This window comes from Engystomops pustulosus, chromosome 9 (genome assembly GCF_040894005.1).
Source record: "Engystomops pustulosus chromosome 9, aEngPut4.maternal, whole genome shotgun sequence".
Lineage (NCBI taxonomy): Eukaryota > Metazoa > Chordata > Amphibia > Anura > Leptodactylidae > Engystomops > Engystomops pustulosus.
The window spans coordinates 108275413-108294027 of record NC_092419.1 but is presented as its reverse complement, the minus strand read 5'-3'; the positions used below and the strand labels follow the sequence as shown (position 1 = coordinate 108294027).

Here is an 18615-nt window from a genome sequence, read left to right as displayed (position 1 = left end):
GTGTTATGTAATGTCCCTGGAGAGATGTGTAATCATACCTCACACTGCTGTGCTCTGTGCTCTCTGCAGCCAGTGTTATGTATTGTCCCTGGAGAGATGTGTAATCATACCTCACACTGTTGTGCTCTGTGCTCTCTGCAGCCAGTGTTATGTATTGTCCCTGGAGAGATGTGTAATCATACCTCACACTGCTGTGCTCTGTGCTCTCTGCAGCCAGTGTTATGTATTGTCCCTGGAGAGATGTGTAATCATACCTCACACTGTTGTGCTCTGTGCTCTCTGCAGCCAGTGTTATGTATTGTCCCTGGAGAGATGTGTAATCATACCTCACACTGCTGTGCTCTGTGCTCTCTGCAGCCAGTGTTATGTATTGTCCCTGGAGAGATGTGTAATCATACCTCACACTGTTGTGCTCTGTGCTCTCTGCAGCCAGTGTTATGTAGTGTCCCTGGAGAGATGTGTAATCATACCTCACACTGCTGTGCTCTCTGCAGCCAGTGTTATGTAGTGTCCCTGGAGAGATGTGTAATCATACCTCACACTGCTGTGCTCTGTGCCAGTGTTATGTATTGTCCCTGGAGAGATGTGTAATCAGACCTCACACTGCTGTGCTCTGTACTCTCTCTGCAGCCAGTGTTATGTAGTGTCCCTGGAGAGATGTGTAATCAGACCTCGCACTGCTGTACTCTGTGCTCTCTGCCTCCAGTGTTATGTATTGTCCCTGGAGAGATGTGTAATCAGACCTCACACTGCTGTGCTCTGTGCTCTCTCCAGCCAGTGTTATGTACTGTCCCTGGAGAGATGTGTAATCATACCTCACACTGCTGTGCTCTGTCCCCTCTAATCTAAGTAAATGCTGGAGCAGGAGTTAAGTGCTACAGCAGTCACTTAGAGCTCAAAGCAGAGAGGTAAGCGCACCCCCAAGGATTAGCCATCAGTATCACAACCTGGAAAACCCCTGTAAGGTATTTGGATGTAGAAGCGACTCCTGCACTTCCAGCAAGCAGAGATCTTCAGAGTTGGGAGACGGAGCCAGTGTGATTTTCTATGCTATTATCCTGCTAGGTGGCGCTCTAGTGTATAGTGTGGATGATACAGGACAGACATTTTCTACTTGTCTTTTGTCTCTTCCCTTTTTTGCTTGTTCTGCAGAGCCGGGCCCTCACTCCTTCTGCCCTCCTGCCACCGTCTGCTATCCTGGGGGTGAAAGTCCACTTCCCTATTTCTAGCAGATTCCTCCTGGGATTGTATCATGCGGAGCTCCTTCGTCTCTCTGCTATTGCTCGCCTGGTCCAGCTCAGGTAGGGTTAATGTCTTCCTTTCTGAGACTAAGATCCTTTATCTTCACGATTCACTGCTGTGGTAGGGCGGAGGGCGCTCTGGACCCCACAGAGGAGGGGGACCACCCAGACCCCTTATACCTGGTGTCCTGTACCCTGTATAAGACTCCAGGGATTGTCATATGGTCGGTGGGGTCAGTTCCTACCACATTACATTCCCCTACTGGTCAGTTTGGGATCTCTTGGGATCAGTCATGGGGGCTTAGCCTCTATGAAATGAATCCAAGTATCTAAATGGGGTCATTGTCTACTGGACCTCTAGGGTCTAGCATTGGGTCAGAGTCTGGGCCCATCAGCGGATCTTCTGCTTCTCCCCTGGGCCCATCCAGCACTGCAGTCCCCTTGGAATACTATAGACATTAATGCTCATTACTAGGACTACACGTCCCAGAGTGCATACCCTTCAGGCATGCTGAGACTTGTAGTTCTCACACTACAGCTCCCAGCATGGCAGATTCCTCACCGTCTGATGACTACAGGGACATTATACCCATAGGCCACATTGTATGTTGTGTTACTGCAGTCCCTTACATGTACAGGCGGTCCCCTACTTAAGAACACCCGACTTAGACGGCCCCTAGTTACAAACGGACCTCTGGATGTTGGTAATTACTGTACTTTAGCCCTAGGCTACAATGATCAGTTATTAGAGGTGTCTGTAATTAAGATTTATTATTACTCCTGGTTCTTATGACAACCCAACATTTTTAAAATCCAATCGTCACAGAGACCAAAAAAATTTGTCTGGAGCTACATTTATAAAATATACAGATCCGACTTACATACAAATTCGACTTAAGAACGAACCTACAGAATCTATCTTGTACGTAAACCAGGGACTGCCTGTACATGTAACCCCCCTATACATGGAACAAGTCACTGCATTAGGACCCTGGGGAGGCCAGAGGTCTGTACATCATAATATGGGACTTGTACTTCTCCTTGGGTTAACCAGGTCACTTTGTATCCCCAGCGCTGTCCTCGTCATCCTGTGAGGGTCTCCTGGAGAATCGCTGTAACTTCATATGTGACTGCTGGAGCTGCTCTGATGAGCGGGACTGCGGTGAGTGTGACACACAGAGATGGACCTGGACCAGAACCAACATCCGCACATTACACACTGATTACTGCCGCTCGGATACATTAGTAATATAAACTCCAGGGTCTTGGTTACATTATCAGCAAATTGTGTAACCAACTTACAATCTCGGGGTGACCTGGTTCTAGTGGGTCCATACACTGGTGCTTGTGGTATCACATGGCGTCCACCGTCAACACAGAAGCGCCAGCACGGACCTGGACTCCGCTTAGGGTCCAGTATAGATACTTGGGGGCTGTTGGGTCTTGGTCCCTGCTGAGTGCCATGTGATGCTGCACCACATATTGGAGGGACGCACTAGAACGAGGTCAGTGGATTATACAATTTGATCAAAATGTATCTAAGAACCTTGGGTTTGTATTGTTAATGTAGCGAGCAGCAATGGATCATTGTATGGTGTGCGGATCAGATCTGTCACTCTTACTGTCTGTTCCCTCTCTCTCCAGGGTATCACCGGGACTCTCCGGTTTGGGGGAGACCCTTCAGCTGTGACTTTGAACACGATGATTGTGGCTGGAGAGACATCAGCACCTCTGACTACCGATGGGTGCGAGACCAGCGCAGCTCCCCCTTGTGGACGTCCCGGCCCCATGCAGATCACACCCTGGGGAACCGATGGGGTAAGTCTGCTGCTGGGAAAGCTGGGTGAGGGTGTAAATACCAGTCCAGCACCCACATTGGGCCGTAGCCTAGTCTCATCAGTAGTAATTCAGATTATTAGGGAATATCCAGACAGATTTTCCATCTAGACGGTGGGTGACTATTATCGCCTCTTTACAGGTTGGTTTATGATGGCAGAAGGGAAAAGCGGGAAATCTGCAGTATCGGCACGACTGCAGTCACCTGTCCTGAGAGACGCTGCCGCCACGTGTGAGATCCACGTCCACTACCACATGTCAGCCTCAGGTAGGTACCAGCCACGTATCCAAAGACTCCTGCACCGTCTGATGACCTGGGTTATGCCTCCATCATGCGGCAGGTGTCATGGTATTCGCCTCATTATCAGATACCAGTGATGTCAAACATACAAATGTCTGACATCACTGTCCGTCTCCTAGATTCTCCTCGGGTGAACGGGAGCCTCTCCCTGCATCTGGCCGACCGCACCCAGACACTCACCTTATGGGAGAGCGGACAGGACAGCGCTCAGACCTGGAGGAGAGCGCTCGTGTTTACAGGCCGCATCCCCGGAGACTTCCAGGTAAATCTTCTGCCTCCATCATCCCTGAGTAATTGTCACATGTCTGATGTATGTTCTTATGTGCATGTTCTGTAGATCATCCTGACTGCATCCCGGGACGCTCTGAGTCATGGAGACTTCGCTGTGGACGATTTGGAATTCCGTCATTGTAGTCTTCAAGGTATAACGTAGATTATATAGGGATCTCACAGGGTTCTGGCGAACATATGCTCCAGCCCCGCGCTCCTCACCCCTCTCCTCTCCATTGAAAGCTGTGCAGCTTCTCTGTAATAATGTGCGGTATTATATGTCCTATATTTTTCTGTGTATTTTTCTGCCAGCTCGGTCACAATGCAGTGAGACCGCACATGCTCACCTCACCATGGGTGTCACTGGGTGCCATGGACAACTATGGGGGCCGTGCAAATTGTGTGCCTGTAGCAATGGCCCCCATACACGAGTCTGCATGGGGCATTTATATTCATACTACTATAATACTGCCCCCTATGTACAGGAATATAACTATTATAATACTGCTCCCTATGTACAAGAATATAACTACTATAATACTGCCCCCTATGTACAGGAAAATAACTACTATAATACTGCCCCCTATGTACAAGAATATAACTACTATAATACTGCCCCCTATGTACAAGAATATAACTACTATAATACTGCCTCCTATGTACAAGAATATAACTACTATAATACTGCCCCCTATGTACAGGAATATAACTACTATAATACTGCTCCCTATGTACAGGAATATAACTACTATAATACTGCCCCCTATGTACAAGAATATAACTACTATAATACTGCCCCCTATGTACAGGAATATAACTACTATAATACTGCCCACTATGTACAGGAATATAACTACTATAATACTGTCCCCTATGTACAGGAATATAACTACTATAATACTGTCCCCTATGTACAGGGATATAACTGCTATAATACTGCCCCCTATGTACAAGAATATAACTACTATAATACTGTCCCCTATGTACAAGAATATAACTACTATAATACTGCTCCCTATGTACAGGAATATAACTACTATAATACTGCCCCCTATGTACAGGAATATAACTACTATAATACTGTCCCCTATGTACAAGAATATAACTACTATAATACTGTCCCCTATGTACAAGAATATAACTACTATAATACTGCCCCTATGTACAGGAATATAACTACTATAATACTGTCCCCTATGTACAAGAATATAACTACTATAATACTGTCCCCTATGTACAAGAATATAACTACTATAATACTGCCCCCTATGTACAAGAATATAACTACTATAATACTGCCCCCTATGTACAGGAATATAACTACTATAATACTGCCCCCTATGTACAGGAATATAACTACTATCATCTCTCCCCAGGTCTGCAGACACAGTGCGGGTTGGAGCAGTATCGCTGTCTCCGTGGTAGCTGTATAGAGCAGGACGCGCAGTGTGACGGCACTGATGACTGTGGTGATGCGTCTGATGAGATTGGTTGCGGTAAAGTCTGAGCTCCTGGATTTGGTTATTATGATCTCGGAGTCTTTGTGTACAGATAACAGGGGGGGTTTGTGTCTCTCGGCCTCCTGCTTCCTTGTATTATCAGCCAATGGCTCCTGTGTGTGAGGAAGCGTCATGTGATCAGGGCCTAAATCTTGACAATCTCTTTTCAGACATGTCCCGGTCCTGCAGTTTTGAAAGTGCAGAATGTCTATGGAATTCTACATGGGAAAGAGTGATGGGATCTGACTCCACCCCGGAGAGAGACCACACCAAGAACAGCCGAACAGGTGGGATAAGATACAGTGTCCAGGAGACAGTATCACACAGGATTGGATATGCAGCTCAGCAGGACGTATCACACAGGATAGGATTGGATACGCAGCTCAACAAACAGTATCACACAGGATAGGATTAGATACACAGCTCAGCAGGCAGTATCACACATGATAGGATTAGATACACAGCTCAGCAGTCAGTATGACACAGGATGGGATTAGATACACAGCTCAGCAGGCAGTATCACACAGAATAGGATTAGATACACAGCTCAGCAGGCAGTATCACACAGAATAGGATTAGATACACAGCTCAGCAGGCAGTATCACACAGGATAGGATTAGATACACAGCTCAGCAGACAGTATCACACAGGTTGGGATTAGATACACAGCTCAGCAGTCAGTATCACACAGGATGGGATTAGATACACAGCTCAGCAGTCAGTATCACACAGGATAGGATTAGATACACAGCTCAGCAGACAGTATGACATAGGATTAGATACACAGCTCAACAGTCAGTATGACACAGGATGGGATTAGATACACAGCTCAGCAGTCAGTATCACACAGGATAGGATTAGATACACAGCTCAGCAGACAGTATCACACAGGTTGGGATTAGATACACAGCTCAGCAGTCAGTATGACACAGGATTAGATATACAGCGCAGCAGACAGTATCACACAGGATAGGATTAGATACACAGCTCAGTGGGCAGTATCACACAGGATAGGATTAGATACACAGATCAGCAGTCAGTATCACACAGGATAGGATTAGATACACAGCGCAGCAGACAGTATCACACATGATAGGATTAGATACACAGCGCAGCAGACAGTATCACACAGGATAGGATTAGATACACAGCTCAGTGGGCAGTATCACACAGGATAGGATTAGATACACAGCTCAGTGGGCAGTATCACACAGGGGAGGATTAGATACACAGCTCAGCAGGCGGTAGCACACAGGAGAGGATTAGATACACAGCTCAGTGGGCAGTATCACACAGGATAGGATTAGATACACAGCTCAGCGGGCAGTATCACACAGGATAGGATTGGATACCCTGGAGATTATATTCCTAAACTAGTCTGACATGTTGGGGGTTGTAGTGCTGATCTTATGAAAAGGGTTTTCATACTATTGGTGGTTTTGGGAGCAAAATATACATTTTGGATTCCAGATCTCAGGTTACGTTGTTGTTTTGTTTTCTATATGTTTTCTATGTGTTTTAGGGCATTTCCTACGGGTTCCACAGAGCGGCTCGCACAGACTGGAGAGCCCAGTGTTACAGAGGGACGGAAACCAGCAGTGCAATGTATGTTATATTCATAGTACCTTCTGTTCCCTGTGCAGCCAGTGTAATCATAACTCACACTGCTGTGCTCTGTGCAGCTAGTGTTATGTATTGTCCCTGGAGAGATGTGTAATCAGACCTCACACTGCTGTGCTCTGTGCTCTCTGCAGCCAGTGTTATGTATTGTCCCTGGAGAGATGTGTAATCATACCTCACACTGCTGTGCTCTGTGCTCTGTGCAGCTAGTGTTATGTATTGTCCCTGGAGAGATGTGTAATTATACCTCACACTGCTGTGCTCTGTGCTCTCTGCAGCCAGTGTTATGTATTGTCCCTGGAGAGATGTGTAATCAGACCTCACACTGCTGTGCTCTGTGCTCTCTGCAGCCAGTGTTATGTATTGTCCCTGGAGAGATGTGTAATCAGACCTCACACTGCTGTGCTCTGTGCTCTCTGCAGCCAGTGTTATGTATTGTCTCTGGAGAGATGTGTAATCAAACCTCACACTGCTGTGCTCTCTGCAGCCAGTGTCAGGTGTTGTCCCTGGAGAGATGTGTAATCATTCCTCACACTGCTGTGCTCTGTGCTCTCTGCAGCCAGTGTCAGGTGTTGTCCCTGGAGAGATGTGTAATCATTCCTCACACTGCTGTGCTCTGTGCTCTCTGCAGCCAGTGTTATGTATTGTCCCTGGAGAGATGTGTAATCAGACCTCACACTGCTGTGCTCTCTGCAGCCAGTGTTATGTATTATCCCTGGAGAGATGTGTAATCAGACCTCACACTGCTGTGCTCTGTGCTCTCTGCAGCCAGTGTTATGTATTGTCCCTGGAGAGATGTGTAATGATACCTCACACTGCTGTGCTCTGTGCTCTTTGTCCCACAGCTCTTCTTCTACTATTACATGAGCGGCTCCGGCTCTTTGTCTGTGGGTTCCCGTTCTCCTGGTAGCGGGCAGACAGAACAAGTTTTGTTACAGCTGCAGGGGCAGAGGGGCGCAGCGTGGATCCGGGAAAGGGTCGTATTATCTACATCTGATCCATTCCAGGTAAAGCCTGATCTGTCCGTGAGTCCTGATGCTGGGACACAGCGGCCACTTCTGATATTCTGTGCTGTCACCAGGGAAGATGATGTCACTGCTTTCATTATCTCCGTACAGAGCAAGTGCAGCTGTGCATGCTGGGAGATGTAGTGTTTATACTGGGCCCTTCACACTTATCCAGTGCCTTCTCACATAATGTACATGTTGTCTATCTCCTCTGTGTGCGGTGCCGCCGCGTCCCGAGCCTCTGTGTGCGGTGCCGCCGCGTCCCGAGCCTCTGTGTGCGGTGCCGCCGCGTCCCGAGCCTCTGTGTGCGGTGCCGCCGCGTCCCGAGCCTCTGTGTGCGGTGCCGCCGCGTCCCGAGCCTCTGTGTGCGGTGCCGCCGCGTCCCGAGCCTCTGTGTGCGGTGCCGCCGCGTCCCGAGCCTCTGTGTGCGGTGCCGCCGCGTCCCGAGCCTCTGTGTGCGGTGCCGCCGCGTCCCGAGCCTCTGTGTGCGGTGCCGCCGCGTCCCGAGCCTCTGTGTGCGGTGCCGCCGCGTCCCGAGCCTCTGTGTGCGGCACCAATATAGTCTCTCTTCTTCTTTTCTCCAGATTTTCGTTGAGGGCTCCGCTGGAGGAGCGTCCGGTGTCGTCGCCATCGATGATCTGATCCTGTCCCCTGGATGCACAGTGCAGAGTAGGTTCTTTTTAGCTGAAGAGCCTGAATTATTCAATTATCACATGGACCCCCCCACCATCCCCGCACCCTGAACCTGTGCAATAACCTGAGCACCTCCAATGACTCGCAGTCCTGCCGCTATACCAGGGGTCTGAGGCCAGAACTCACTGACACAACGTGAGATATTGTAATACCGATGGGCAGGACTGGTTTCCTTAGTTATGAGTAACCTGCGCCCCCCCATGTCACCCAGTCCTCTATTTCCATCATGTATCCCATAGAAGCCCCCCGGACACCAGTTACTTGCCTCCTCTCCGGATATGGGGTGAATGTAGCCTCAACCTCCTCTCCCAATAATCTCTAGTTGTGATTATAGAGGCCCCTGAGGTCAGTAGTTTGTACATCGCCCCCAGCAGAGCTGCCTCCGGGTCTGTCTCCCCCTGGACCAGAGACCCAATAGTGGTTTCTCCTCTCATGGGATCATTGTATTTTTTGCAGATGGTTTTGTCGGAACAAGTTTCTCCTCTCCGAGGCCGGACGCTGGGACCAGGAGAGTGCGGGAAGGTTGTGCACCAGGTAGCACCAGATATAATAAAGGATAATAAATTTAGGGTTTAGTGTGTTTCTGTATTTTATCCTCCAGTCACCACTAGAGCTGCAATTAAACCTTCTGGTTTACAGAATAAGCCCCCTGCTTCCTGTATTCCCATTTCCTATCTTTCCCCTTTGGCATCCAGAGGGTCTGATCTATAAGGTTTGAGCCGCCGGGCTTCGCTGTTTTCAGAATTGTGAGTGCAGCTCCTGATGGAGCAGTTATACAAAGACTTATCCTGATTGGTCAGAATATGCCCTGTATGATCTCCTACTAATGATGGCAGTGATACAAGAAGGGAAATGGAGGGGTGGGGGGTTACTGTTAACCCTTTCTTGCACAGATAACGTTTTACATTTTTTTTTTTTTAGCTACCGAGATCAAAGTTGAAGACTGGATGGACGTCAGTATTGGCGCGATCAAGTGGAGAAAATCTTCTGCAGGTAAGTGCCGCTGCTTTGTGCATAGACTTTCTACAATTTTCATATTTTATATATATGATGTTATGATCTGTACTCAATGGGGCAGATTTATCAAGTGTCTGAAAGTCAGAATATTTCTAGTTGCCCATGGCAACCAATCACAGCTCCCCTTTAAAATATTTATGAGCACTGATAAAATGAGAGCTGAGCTGTGATTGGTTGCCATGGGCAACTAGAAATATTCTGACTTTCAGACACTTGATAAATCTGCCCCAATGTCTTTTACTTTTGCCTCAGGCCACTTCCTGACTGTGCAGAAAGCCGCGGGGAATTTAAAGACTGATGCAGAGACCCTCAGCCCCCTCTTGTGCGCCACCGGACCCTCGTGTTCTCTTAACATCACATACTACCTTCACACTGGCCCTGCAGGTGTGTAAGTACATGATGCCTGCTGGTTCAGGGTCTGGAGAGGAGGCCGTGGTGCATTCTGGGATATGTATGTTATTAGTTACTGGGACTGAGGGTCCTGATCTCCGTCTCTTCCAGGCTTCCTCTCTCTCGGAGTGTGGGATCCGCTGCTTGATACACACTCGCATGTTTGGGAGAGCCGTGGAGAGGCGACTGATGCATGGAAATCCATCCTGATCCCTCTGGGGGAGAGGCCACAAGCTTTCCAGGTGCTGGAGGAGATTTCTTACACATTGTAAAGGTTGCTACATATATTTCAAGGGCTTGTCCACCCTTTGCAGAATTGGGTGAAGTAAAGCCGCCCCTTTAAAAAGTCACTTATTCCTTAGCTGATGTTTTCTGAGATTTTGCTGAATTTGAGACTTGCCTTAAAGGGCATCTACCACCAAGGTGAAAGGTTGTATGCAAATGAGCCAGCGGGGTTCAGGCTCCATAGCTGTTAATGGGGCCCCTCAGGCTCATTTGCATACAGCTTTTTACCCTGGTGGTAATGTCCTTTAAGGTGAGATAAATGGCTTGTGTGTGCAGCATTTCCATCACTAGAGGGCAGTAGTGAGCCTCTGCTTCTTATCCCGGTCATAGTTGGTGCTGGTTGGAGCTGTGGACCCCGGACCTTTGGGGAACTGGAGCGCTGCAGTGCAGAACATACAGTTTGTTGGATGTGAGAAGGAAGCGGCTGCTCCAGGTAGGAAGAGATGGATAAGAGGGTGCACAATGAGTGGTGACAGGTTTTGGGGCTGTGGTATATTGCTATGAACGCTGTGTCCTTGTCACATCCTCATCTGTCAGAAGACTAAATCCTGCACTGACAGTAAAAATCTTGTGTAACGTTAAACTCCATGAATCCCGTCAGTGTTTACTCTGTATTGTTCTAGCACCGGTGACGTGTAATTTTGAGCGCGGGCTGTGCGGCTGGTACCAGGATGTAACGGACGAGATTGATTGGAAGCTTGGGACCGTGTCTGACCACACCACAGGGCAAGGTCAGCTCCTTCCATGCCCCCACATCTCCTGTGACCCCTCTATACCCGTCCGCACTAATACTACTACCCCCCACATCTCCTGTGACCCCTCTATACCTGGCCGCACTAATACTATTACCCCCCACATCTCCTGTGACCCCTCTATACCCGGCCGCACTAATACTATTACCCCCCACATCTCCTGTGACCCCTCTATACCCGGCCTCACTAATACTATTACCCCCCACATCTCCTGTGACCCCTCTATACCCGGCCGCACTAATACTACTACCCCCCACATTTCCTGTGACCCCTCTATACCCGGCCTCACTGATACAACTACCCCCCACATCTCCTGTGACCCCTCTATACCTGGCCGCACTAATACTATTACCCCCCACATCTCCTGTGACCCCTCTATACCCGGCCGCACTGATACTATTACCCCCCACATCTCCTGTGACCCCTCTATACCCGGCCTCACTGATACAACTACCCCCCACATCTCCTGTGACCCCTCTATACCTGGCCGCACTAATACTATTACCCCCCACATCTCCTGTGACCCCTCTATACCCGGCCGCACTGATACTATTACCCCCCACATCTCCTGTGACCCCTCTATACCCGGCCGCACTGATACTACTACCCCCCACATCTTCTGTGACCCCTCTATACCCGGCCGCACTGATACTACTACCCCCCACATCTCCTGTGACCCCTCTATACCCGGCCGCACTGATACTACTACCCCCCACATCTCCTGTGACCCCTCTATACCTGGCCGCACTAATACTACTACCCCCCACATCTCCTGTGACCCCTCTGTACCCGGCCGCACTGAGACTTGTGTCCCCTTCAGGTTATTACTTGTTTGTGGAGGGAGAGTCGCGCTCGGATCGGGGTACTAAGGCTCGCCTGCTCTCCTATCCACAGTCCGGGATTAGTGACATCTCCTGCCTCTCCTTCCACCACAGGATGTTTGGCCCTGACACAGGTGAGAATATCCTGCACACACTGCCACTTACATGTCCAGAACCAGCAGCACCCGGGTCACATGCACATTGTTGTTAGAACCTGAATCTGCGCACAACCCACACCCCTAAGACCTATGATGGGGTCCTTAGGTGCATATGCAAGAAGCCTAGTGCTGCAATATTGTATCCATAAAATATGATGAAATCTGCACTAGAGGTTCTGACCAGGATGTAGACCGGACCCTATGGGCAGATAGCTGGCGCATGGATCAGACTAGTCACGTCCCTGTATCCCGGTCATGTCAGAGTATATACACACACGTGCATGGATCAGACTAGTCATGTGCTGTCAGAGTATATACACACACATGGAGACGGCGCATGGATCAGACTAGTCACGTCCCTGTATCCCGGTCATGTCAGAGTATATACACACACGTGCATGGAGCCGGCGCATGGATCAGACTAGTCATGTGCTGTCAGAGTATATACACACACATGGAGCCGGCGCTCGGGATCTTTGTATTTCTGATTCCAGGCACCTTAAACCTGTTCAGCAAATACAATGGAGGAGAAGAGAAATTATTATGGACCAGTACAGGAACCCATGGGAACCGCTGGCACCGGGAGACTGTCACACTCACCAGCCAGAAATACCAGGTATGTTCTATGTGCACACTGGGGGGAGCTGCAGAGCACTGTGGCCCTAAATAAAGCTAGATGAGAGGGCCCCCTCCATCGCACGTCTCGTGTTACATGTTCTGTCGTGTAGTTATAAGGATCGGACACCAGAGGCAGCTTTAGGATTTTCCTGGTCCGGTGATGGGTGCGGTGGGCAGTGACTGGGGGGTGCATGCTGCGGTGGGCATGTTCTTCATGCTATTGGACCTGGTGTCTGTCATGTAACATCAGTCAGTCCCGGCTACTTACCGCTCCTGTGGGTGATTCTCATGATGAGATGTTTAGTAGTTTCGTAACTTTGTGAATCTTCTTCCTGGACACCTGCAGGCTGCACATATCATCCCTAGGGGGCGCTCTTGGATACCTATGTAATATACCATTGTCATTCCCCTCTCAGCTGATCTTTGAGGCGCTGCGGGACGGCTCCGTCGGCCATATTGCTATTGATGACATCACTGTGATGAGCGGATCCTGTGCCCCTCCTACGCGCTGCTCCTTTGAGGCCGGATCTTGTGGATTTTCCTCTGAGGGAACAAATAAGTGGAATTTACATCGGAATCTTCCCTTCAACCAGCAGCCGGGACCGTCCCATGATCACACGCTGCAGAGCTTCTCTGGTAAGTCAGATCTGTAGCCATCGGCTCCTGCAGACATGAACGTTTATATAGCGGAGGAAGGATGGAGCATGTTCTATCTTTAGGGGGCTCGCACCCCTCTTCTCCAGCCGCCTGTATGCTATGCCCGGGTTCTGGCCCAGTCTAGCTGAGGTTAGCGCATGTACTGATAGTTGTCCTGGCATCCGCAGGCCATTACATGGTGGTGGACACCAGCAGCAAGAAGTCTGCGCTGCTAACATCCAGTGTGTACAGTGCCCACCCGGACCAGGGCTGCCTGAACTTCTGGTACCAGATGGGGGGAGCCAACCCAGGTCAGTAAGTGAATTACATGATGGTATCCTCAGTGCTGCATCATATTTCTGGACTATCGGGTCCATTTCTCCTAATCTGCAGGAACACTGATTGTATATATGGAGGAAGATACTGGCAAAAAGAAGAAGAAAGAAATTCTGCGGATCTCCGGGGCTAAACCAGGCAGCTGGCGCCACGGGCAGGCGGCCATCCAGGCCCAGGGGCAATGGAAGGTAACACTATTAGGGTCACATTGCTCTACATTAGGAGGCTCCAGGGACCTGATGTGAGAGGTTTTTCTGGGTGCCAGTTTTCTGATGTACAATAATCCGTGTCTGGACCCCCAGTTATTGTGATTATTTCCCCCCGCAGCTGCTGCTTGAAGCCGTTGGTGCAGGTGGAGATCGCTCTTACATCGCTGTGGACGACATTCACATCAACCATCATCGCTGTCATGAATCAGGTAAGTGACATCCCTACAGGGCACCATGGTCACTGCTCTGCACCCCAGTATTGTATGGAGGAGACCAAAGTGGGGTGCAAGTACCCAAGGTGATCCAAGGCATAACTAGTGGATGACCAGTTATTGTCTGCAATGATCCATCATGTAGTGTCTTCCTCCTCCTCCGCAGTATCCTGTGACTTTGAGCGGGGGCCCTGCTCCTGGACCAACGTCCGTATTCCCCTAATAGACACGTATGACTGGGACTGGACGGACGGAGCCGCCACAAACAGACCGAGCTCCACCCCGGACAAGGATCGCAACCTCGGCTCTTCAGAAGGTGAAGTACAAGGATAACATTACATGAGGTCCATTAGACAGTTATTGGGAGGATAATTGGACGCAAACTGCAGGCTCAGGCCGATCACATCTTCAGCGACAGTGACAGGCCTGCGACTGGTAACCAGCATGTACACAAATCACTCCTGGGCGTTTGTATTGTGTTTCTAAAACAATTGCATGCTCCTTATGCGACCGCACACTTACTTTTGTATCTATGGGTGGAGCCAGGCAGCCCAGGACCGCCCATCTGTCTGTAAGAAGCCTAATTAGAATACTGAGTACAATCTCATCTGATGATTGGTCCTTGCTTGTGTGAGAGCCATGGCCTCTCTGCAGGATCACTTGTCCTGATGGCGTCTGTTCCTACTACTGCAGGACATTACGTGTTTGTGGACACCGGAGCTATGCACACAGAAGGCTCCTCCGCCTGGCTGATCAGTGACCACCTGCCCGAGACCACCGGATCCTGCTTCACCTTCTCCCACCGCACAGACTCTGCAGACCATTTCCGTAAGTCACTGGATCCAGCACTAGAGGCGGAGGCTGCACTCATATCTATAGGGAGAACTGTCCTGTGCGTCCCATGGACTGCTCCACAACACAAATCATATCACCATCATATACCACAGCAGCGCACAGATCATGGGGGACATATACAATAATAAGACATTACACATTGTACTATTAAAACTGACTTAAATGCTCCCATGTCGGCAGGGTTTTTGCCAAGTTCAGTCCTGTAGAAGGTCAATGCAGCTTTACAGGGAACAAGATACAGGCCAAAAACTGAGCAAATGTGCACAGTGCAGCTTTCTGGAGTAAATCCAAGCACAATTATAATAGACAATCCGACTATCAGCCAGCATCAGGCGCCGAAAGGGGATGTCCAGGGTTACAAAAACATGGATGCTGTTCCATAAAACAGCACCCCACCTCGCTGCAGGATGTATATGGTATTGCTACTCAGTCCCATTCCTTTCAATGGACATGAGCTGCAGAACCAAATGCAACCCATGGACAGGACTGGCCATGCAGACATGCTGCTCAGGACTACTAGGACTGCTGCCCCACATCTCATCCCCCATCAATAAATGACTCTTAAAGGGGTTATTTACTTTCGGCAAATATTTGAAATTGTTTGGGTAAGGAAAAGTTATAAAATTTTTCAATATACTTTCAGCATTAATTCCTCATGGTTTTCTAGATCTCTGCTTGCTGTCCTGCCATAAAAGTGAATGGACACGGGTTCACACGGCACTGATTACTGTGCGATACTAACGGCTCATGGACAGATTTCTATCCACTGGAAGTAAACACAGAATCTTTCTATGGCAGGACAGCAAGCAGAGGGGAACCGTGAGGAATTCATACTAAAGATATATAGGAAAATTGTATAACTTTTCCTTACACAAACCATATCCTTTAATCACTGCTGAATGAATACTTAAGGCCACAATGTTCTTTAACCGGTTAAGGACCGGGCCCTTACCTGTTTTTTTCATTTCCATTTTTCACTGCCCACCTTCAAAAATCTAGAACTTTTTTATATTTACACGTGAAGAGCTGTGACTGCTTGTTTTCTGTGTAACAAATTGCACTTCATAGTGATGGTATTGAATACTCCATGCCGAATACCGGGAAGTGGGAAAAAAAATTCCAAAATGCAGTGAAAATGGTGAAAAAGCGCATCTGTGCCGTTTTCTTGTGGGCTTGGATCTTACGGCTTTCACTGTGCGCCAATGACAGGTCTACTTTATTCATCGGGTTGTTGTGATTAAGGGGATACCAAATTTGTATAGGTTTTATAATGTTTTCATACATTTACAAAAATTAAAACCTCCTGTACAAAAAATTTTTTGGGATTTTGCCAACTTCTGGCACTAACTACTTTTTTATACTTTGTTGTACGGAGCTGTGGGTGGTGTCTTTTTTCGCGACATTTAATATTTTCAACAATATCATTTTTAAGACAGTGATCAAAAGGTCGCACAATCTTTTTTTTATATATATATTTTTCAAAATGGCAAAAAGGTGCCATTTTCGACTTTGGGCACTATTTTCCGTTACGGGGTAAATGCAGTGAAAAACTTATATTTTGATAGATCGGGCTTTTTCGGACGCGGCGACACCTAATGTGTTTATGATTTTTTACTGTTTATTTATATCAGTGCTAGGAAAAGGGGGGGGGTGATTTGAATTTTTAGGTTTTATAATTTTTTTTTACTTTTTATTCTTTTTACTATTTTTCAGACTCTAGGGTACTTTAACCCTAGGTTGTCTGATCGATCCTATCATATACTGCCATACTACAGTATATGGGGATTTTACTACTCATACATTACAATGTGTTATCAGCACATTGTAATGAAGGGGTTAAAACGAAACAGCCTCGGGTCTTTGGAAGATGTTACGGGGACCAAGGATCCTAGGCAAGGTTGCTATGCGATTGCTGTGATAACACCCATGATCGCGGGTGTTACCGGTAAGCCTTTGCTGCAATATGCACAGACTTACCGGCTATGGAGAGGGCCCGGCCCGTGAGCCCTCTTCATGCACAGGAGCCCACTGCCCACAGTGAACCAGTTAAACTAGAATTAAATTCCCCCTATAACTTTTATACTGTTAAATGTTTCCCAGTGATTCATCATTGTAGTTACATCAGTTTTCTGGGGTACAAATGTCACAACTGTTGTGCAGTTTTCCAACCTTCTACTTCCGTCAGATTTATCATGCGACTCCTGGAGGTGGCAGACAGATGTAGCACCCGCAGTCCCCTCCTGATGTCGGAGAAACAGAGAAATCAGATCTGAAAAAATGTGCGACTTTTACCAAAGTCCAAGCCACTGCGCTAAATCTGTAGTACACGTAGTTAATATGAGGGTGTTGTTCTCTAGCCGCTTCTTCCTTCCCTTGCACCTCATTCTCCTATGTTCCCCCTGTTATATACCCTGCAATCCATGCCTGATGAAGGTCTGATTTGCTAAGAATGAAGTGTTGCATATACTGTTGGATTGCTTTTCTGTGGAGGAGTAACAAGTTTTTCTACTTGAACGACTACTGTGCTAAATCTGACATATACAAAAATCAATGACACCCCCCAGTTCAGCAGACGACTGTCTTACAGAACAGCTACATTTGTAGGCCATTGAAAAAATCTTTATCAAGCATGAAACTCTTGATAAAGGCAATTCTCTGTAAATCCAGCATGTTCAGTCCGCACCAGATCTCAGGACACTTGGTACATGCAATGTCCCCTATAAAGGGACCTCTGATTCCATCATTCTCACTCATCAGACTGGTCCCTGAGCCACCACCAATGTCTGTACAGATGCTTTACAGCACAGGGTCAGACCTGCACCATCAGAACACAGATCACTTTGTTTCTTCCTCTGCAGATGTGGGGGAGCTGGTTCTGTATGTGACCAGTGCACAGGGGCTGCTACCAGTCTGGGGGCTTCATGGCTATCACAGCAGCGACTGGCAGGAAGAAAAGCTGCAGCTGAACAGCTCTGGAGAGTTCCAGGTACCATTGTATGTAGTGCGGCTAGCCTCCAGCACAGCATACACAGGATAGTCACATGTTACCTCTCTTTACAGATTGTATTTGAAGCAATGAAGGGCACCCGTCCACACAGCGCCGTCATCTCATTGGATGATCTGCAGTACACCCCGGACACGCTGTGTCACACTGTAGAGAAACCAAAAGGTAATAAAGTCTTAGATCCATAGTCTATACTAGGAGTCCAGTGCAGCGGTAACAGCCCCATAGACATCAATACTTGGTCATATGAAGGATGTCCATGATTCTTACTACTAGAATATACATTGGCTACACTTATACAGTTGTGGAAGCAGATTCCTAGGATACCAGGATACCCTGCTTGCGCAGTGTGGTCGCAGTGTACTACGCCTGCTTTTTAAATACTATAACCGAAAAATACTACTTGGGGATTTGAGACCGGTCTGTACCAACCTGTGGATGGTTTAGTGTTCCAAACTACCCTGACAGGTTCCCTTTAAATCTCTTCTCGGATTCACTGCTAGAACAGAGGAATATTTCTCATCTACTACTATAACTACTGACCTGTGTTCTTGCAGGTAAAGGCAACTCTGGAGAGATCTGGGCCATCGTCATCGGAGTGATCATCGCCGTCCTGTGCCTGGTGCTGGTTTTCCTCTTGTACCGCAGATGGAAGAGAAATGTGCAGAACTCCCCTGGGTTACCGGACCAGGAAGACCAGATCGATGGCTTTGATAACGTGGTGTACGACACTGACCCTTCAGAAAGCTGAACACGGCCATGCGCTGCTGTAATATAGGTCTAATAAAACGTAGGCTTTCTAGAAGGCGCTGACTGTTCCTGTGCACTACACATCTGTGAGGCTTGTACTTACCC

General features: G+C 48.1%; 1 protein-coding gene across 1 annotated transcript; it reads left to right on the top strand.

Moving 5' to 3' along the window:
- Positions 1 to 353: 353 nt before the first annotated feature.
- Positions 354 to 18565, top strand: MAMDC4 (MAM domain containing 4). The gene is made up of 28 exons (XM_072125478.1): positions 354 to 1301; positions 2314 to 2403; positions 2886 to 3059; positions 3220 to 3345; positions 3498 to 3640; positions 3716 to 3800; positions 5025 to 5144; positions 5318 to 5434; positions 6670 to 6752; positions 7613 to 7774; positions 8359 to 8443; positions 8924 to 9001; positions 9389 to 9460; positions 9737 to 9868; positions 9986 to 10116; positions 10490 to 10592; positions 10783 to 10890; positions 11732 to 11866; positions 12385 to 12506; positions 12925 to 13144; positions 13333 to 13455; positions 13538 to 13668; positions 13808 to 13898; positions 14068 to 14217; positions 14595 to 14729; positions 17615 to 17742; positions 17817 to 17925; positions 18318 to 18565. The coding sequence occupies exons 1-28, from the start codon at positions 1253 to 1255 to the stop codon at positions 18509 to 18511; spliced, it is 3396 nt and encodes a 1131-aa protein (XP_071981579.1). The 5' UTR covers positions 354 to 1252; the 3' UTR covers positions 18512 to 18565.
- The last annotated feature ends 50 nt before the right edge of the window (positions 18566 to 18615 follow it).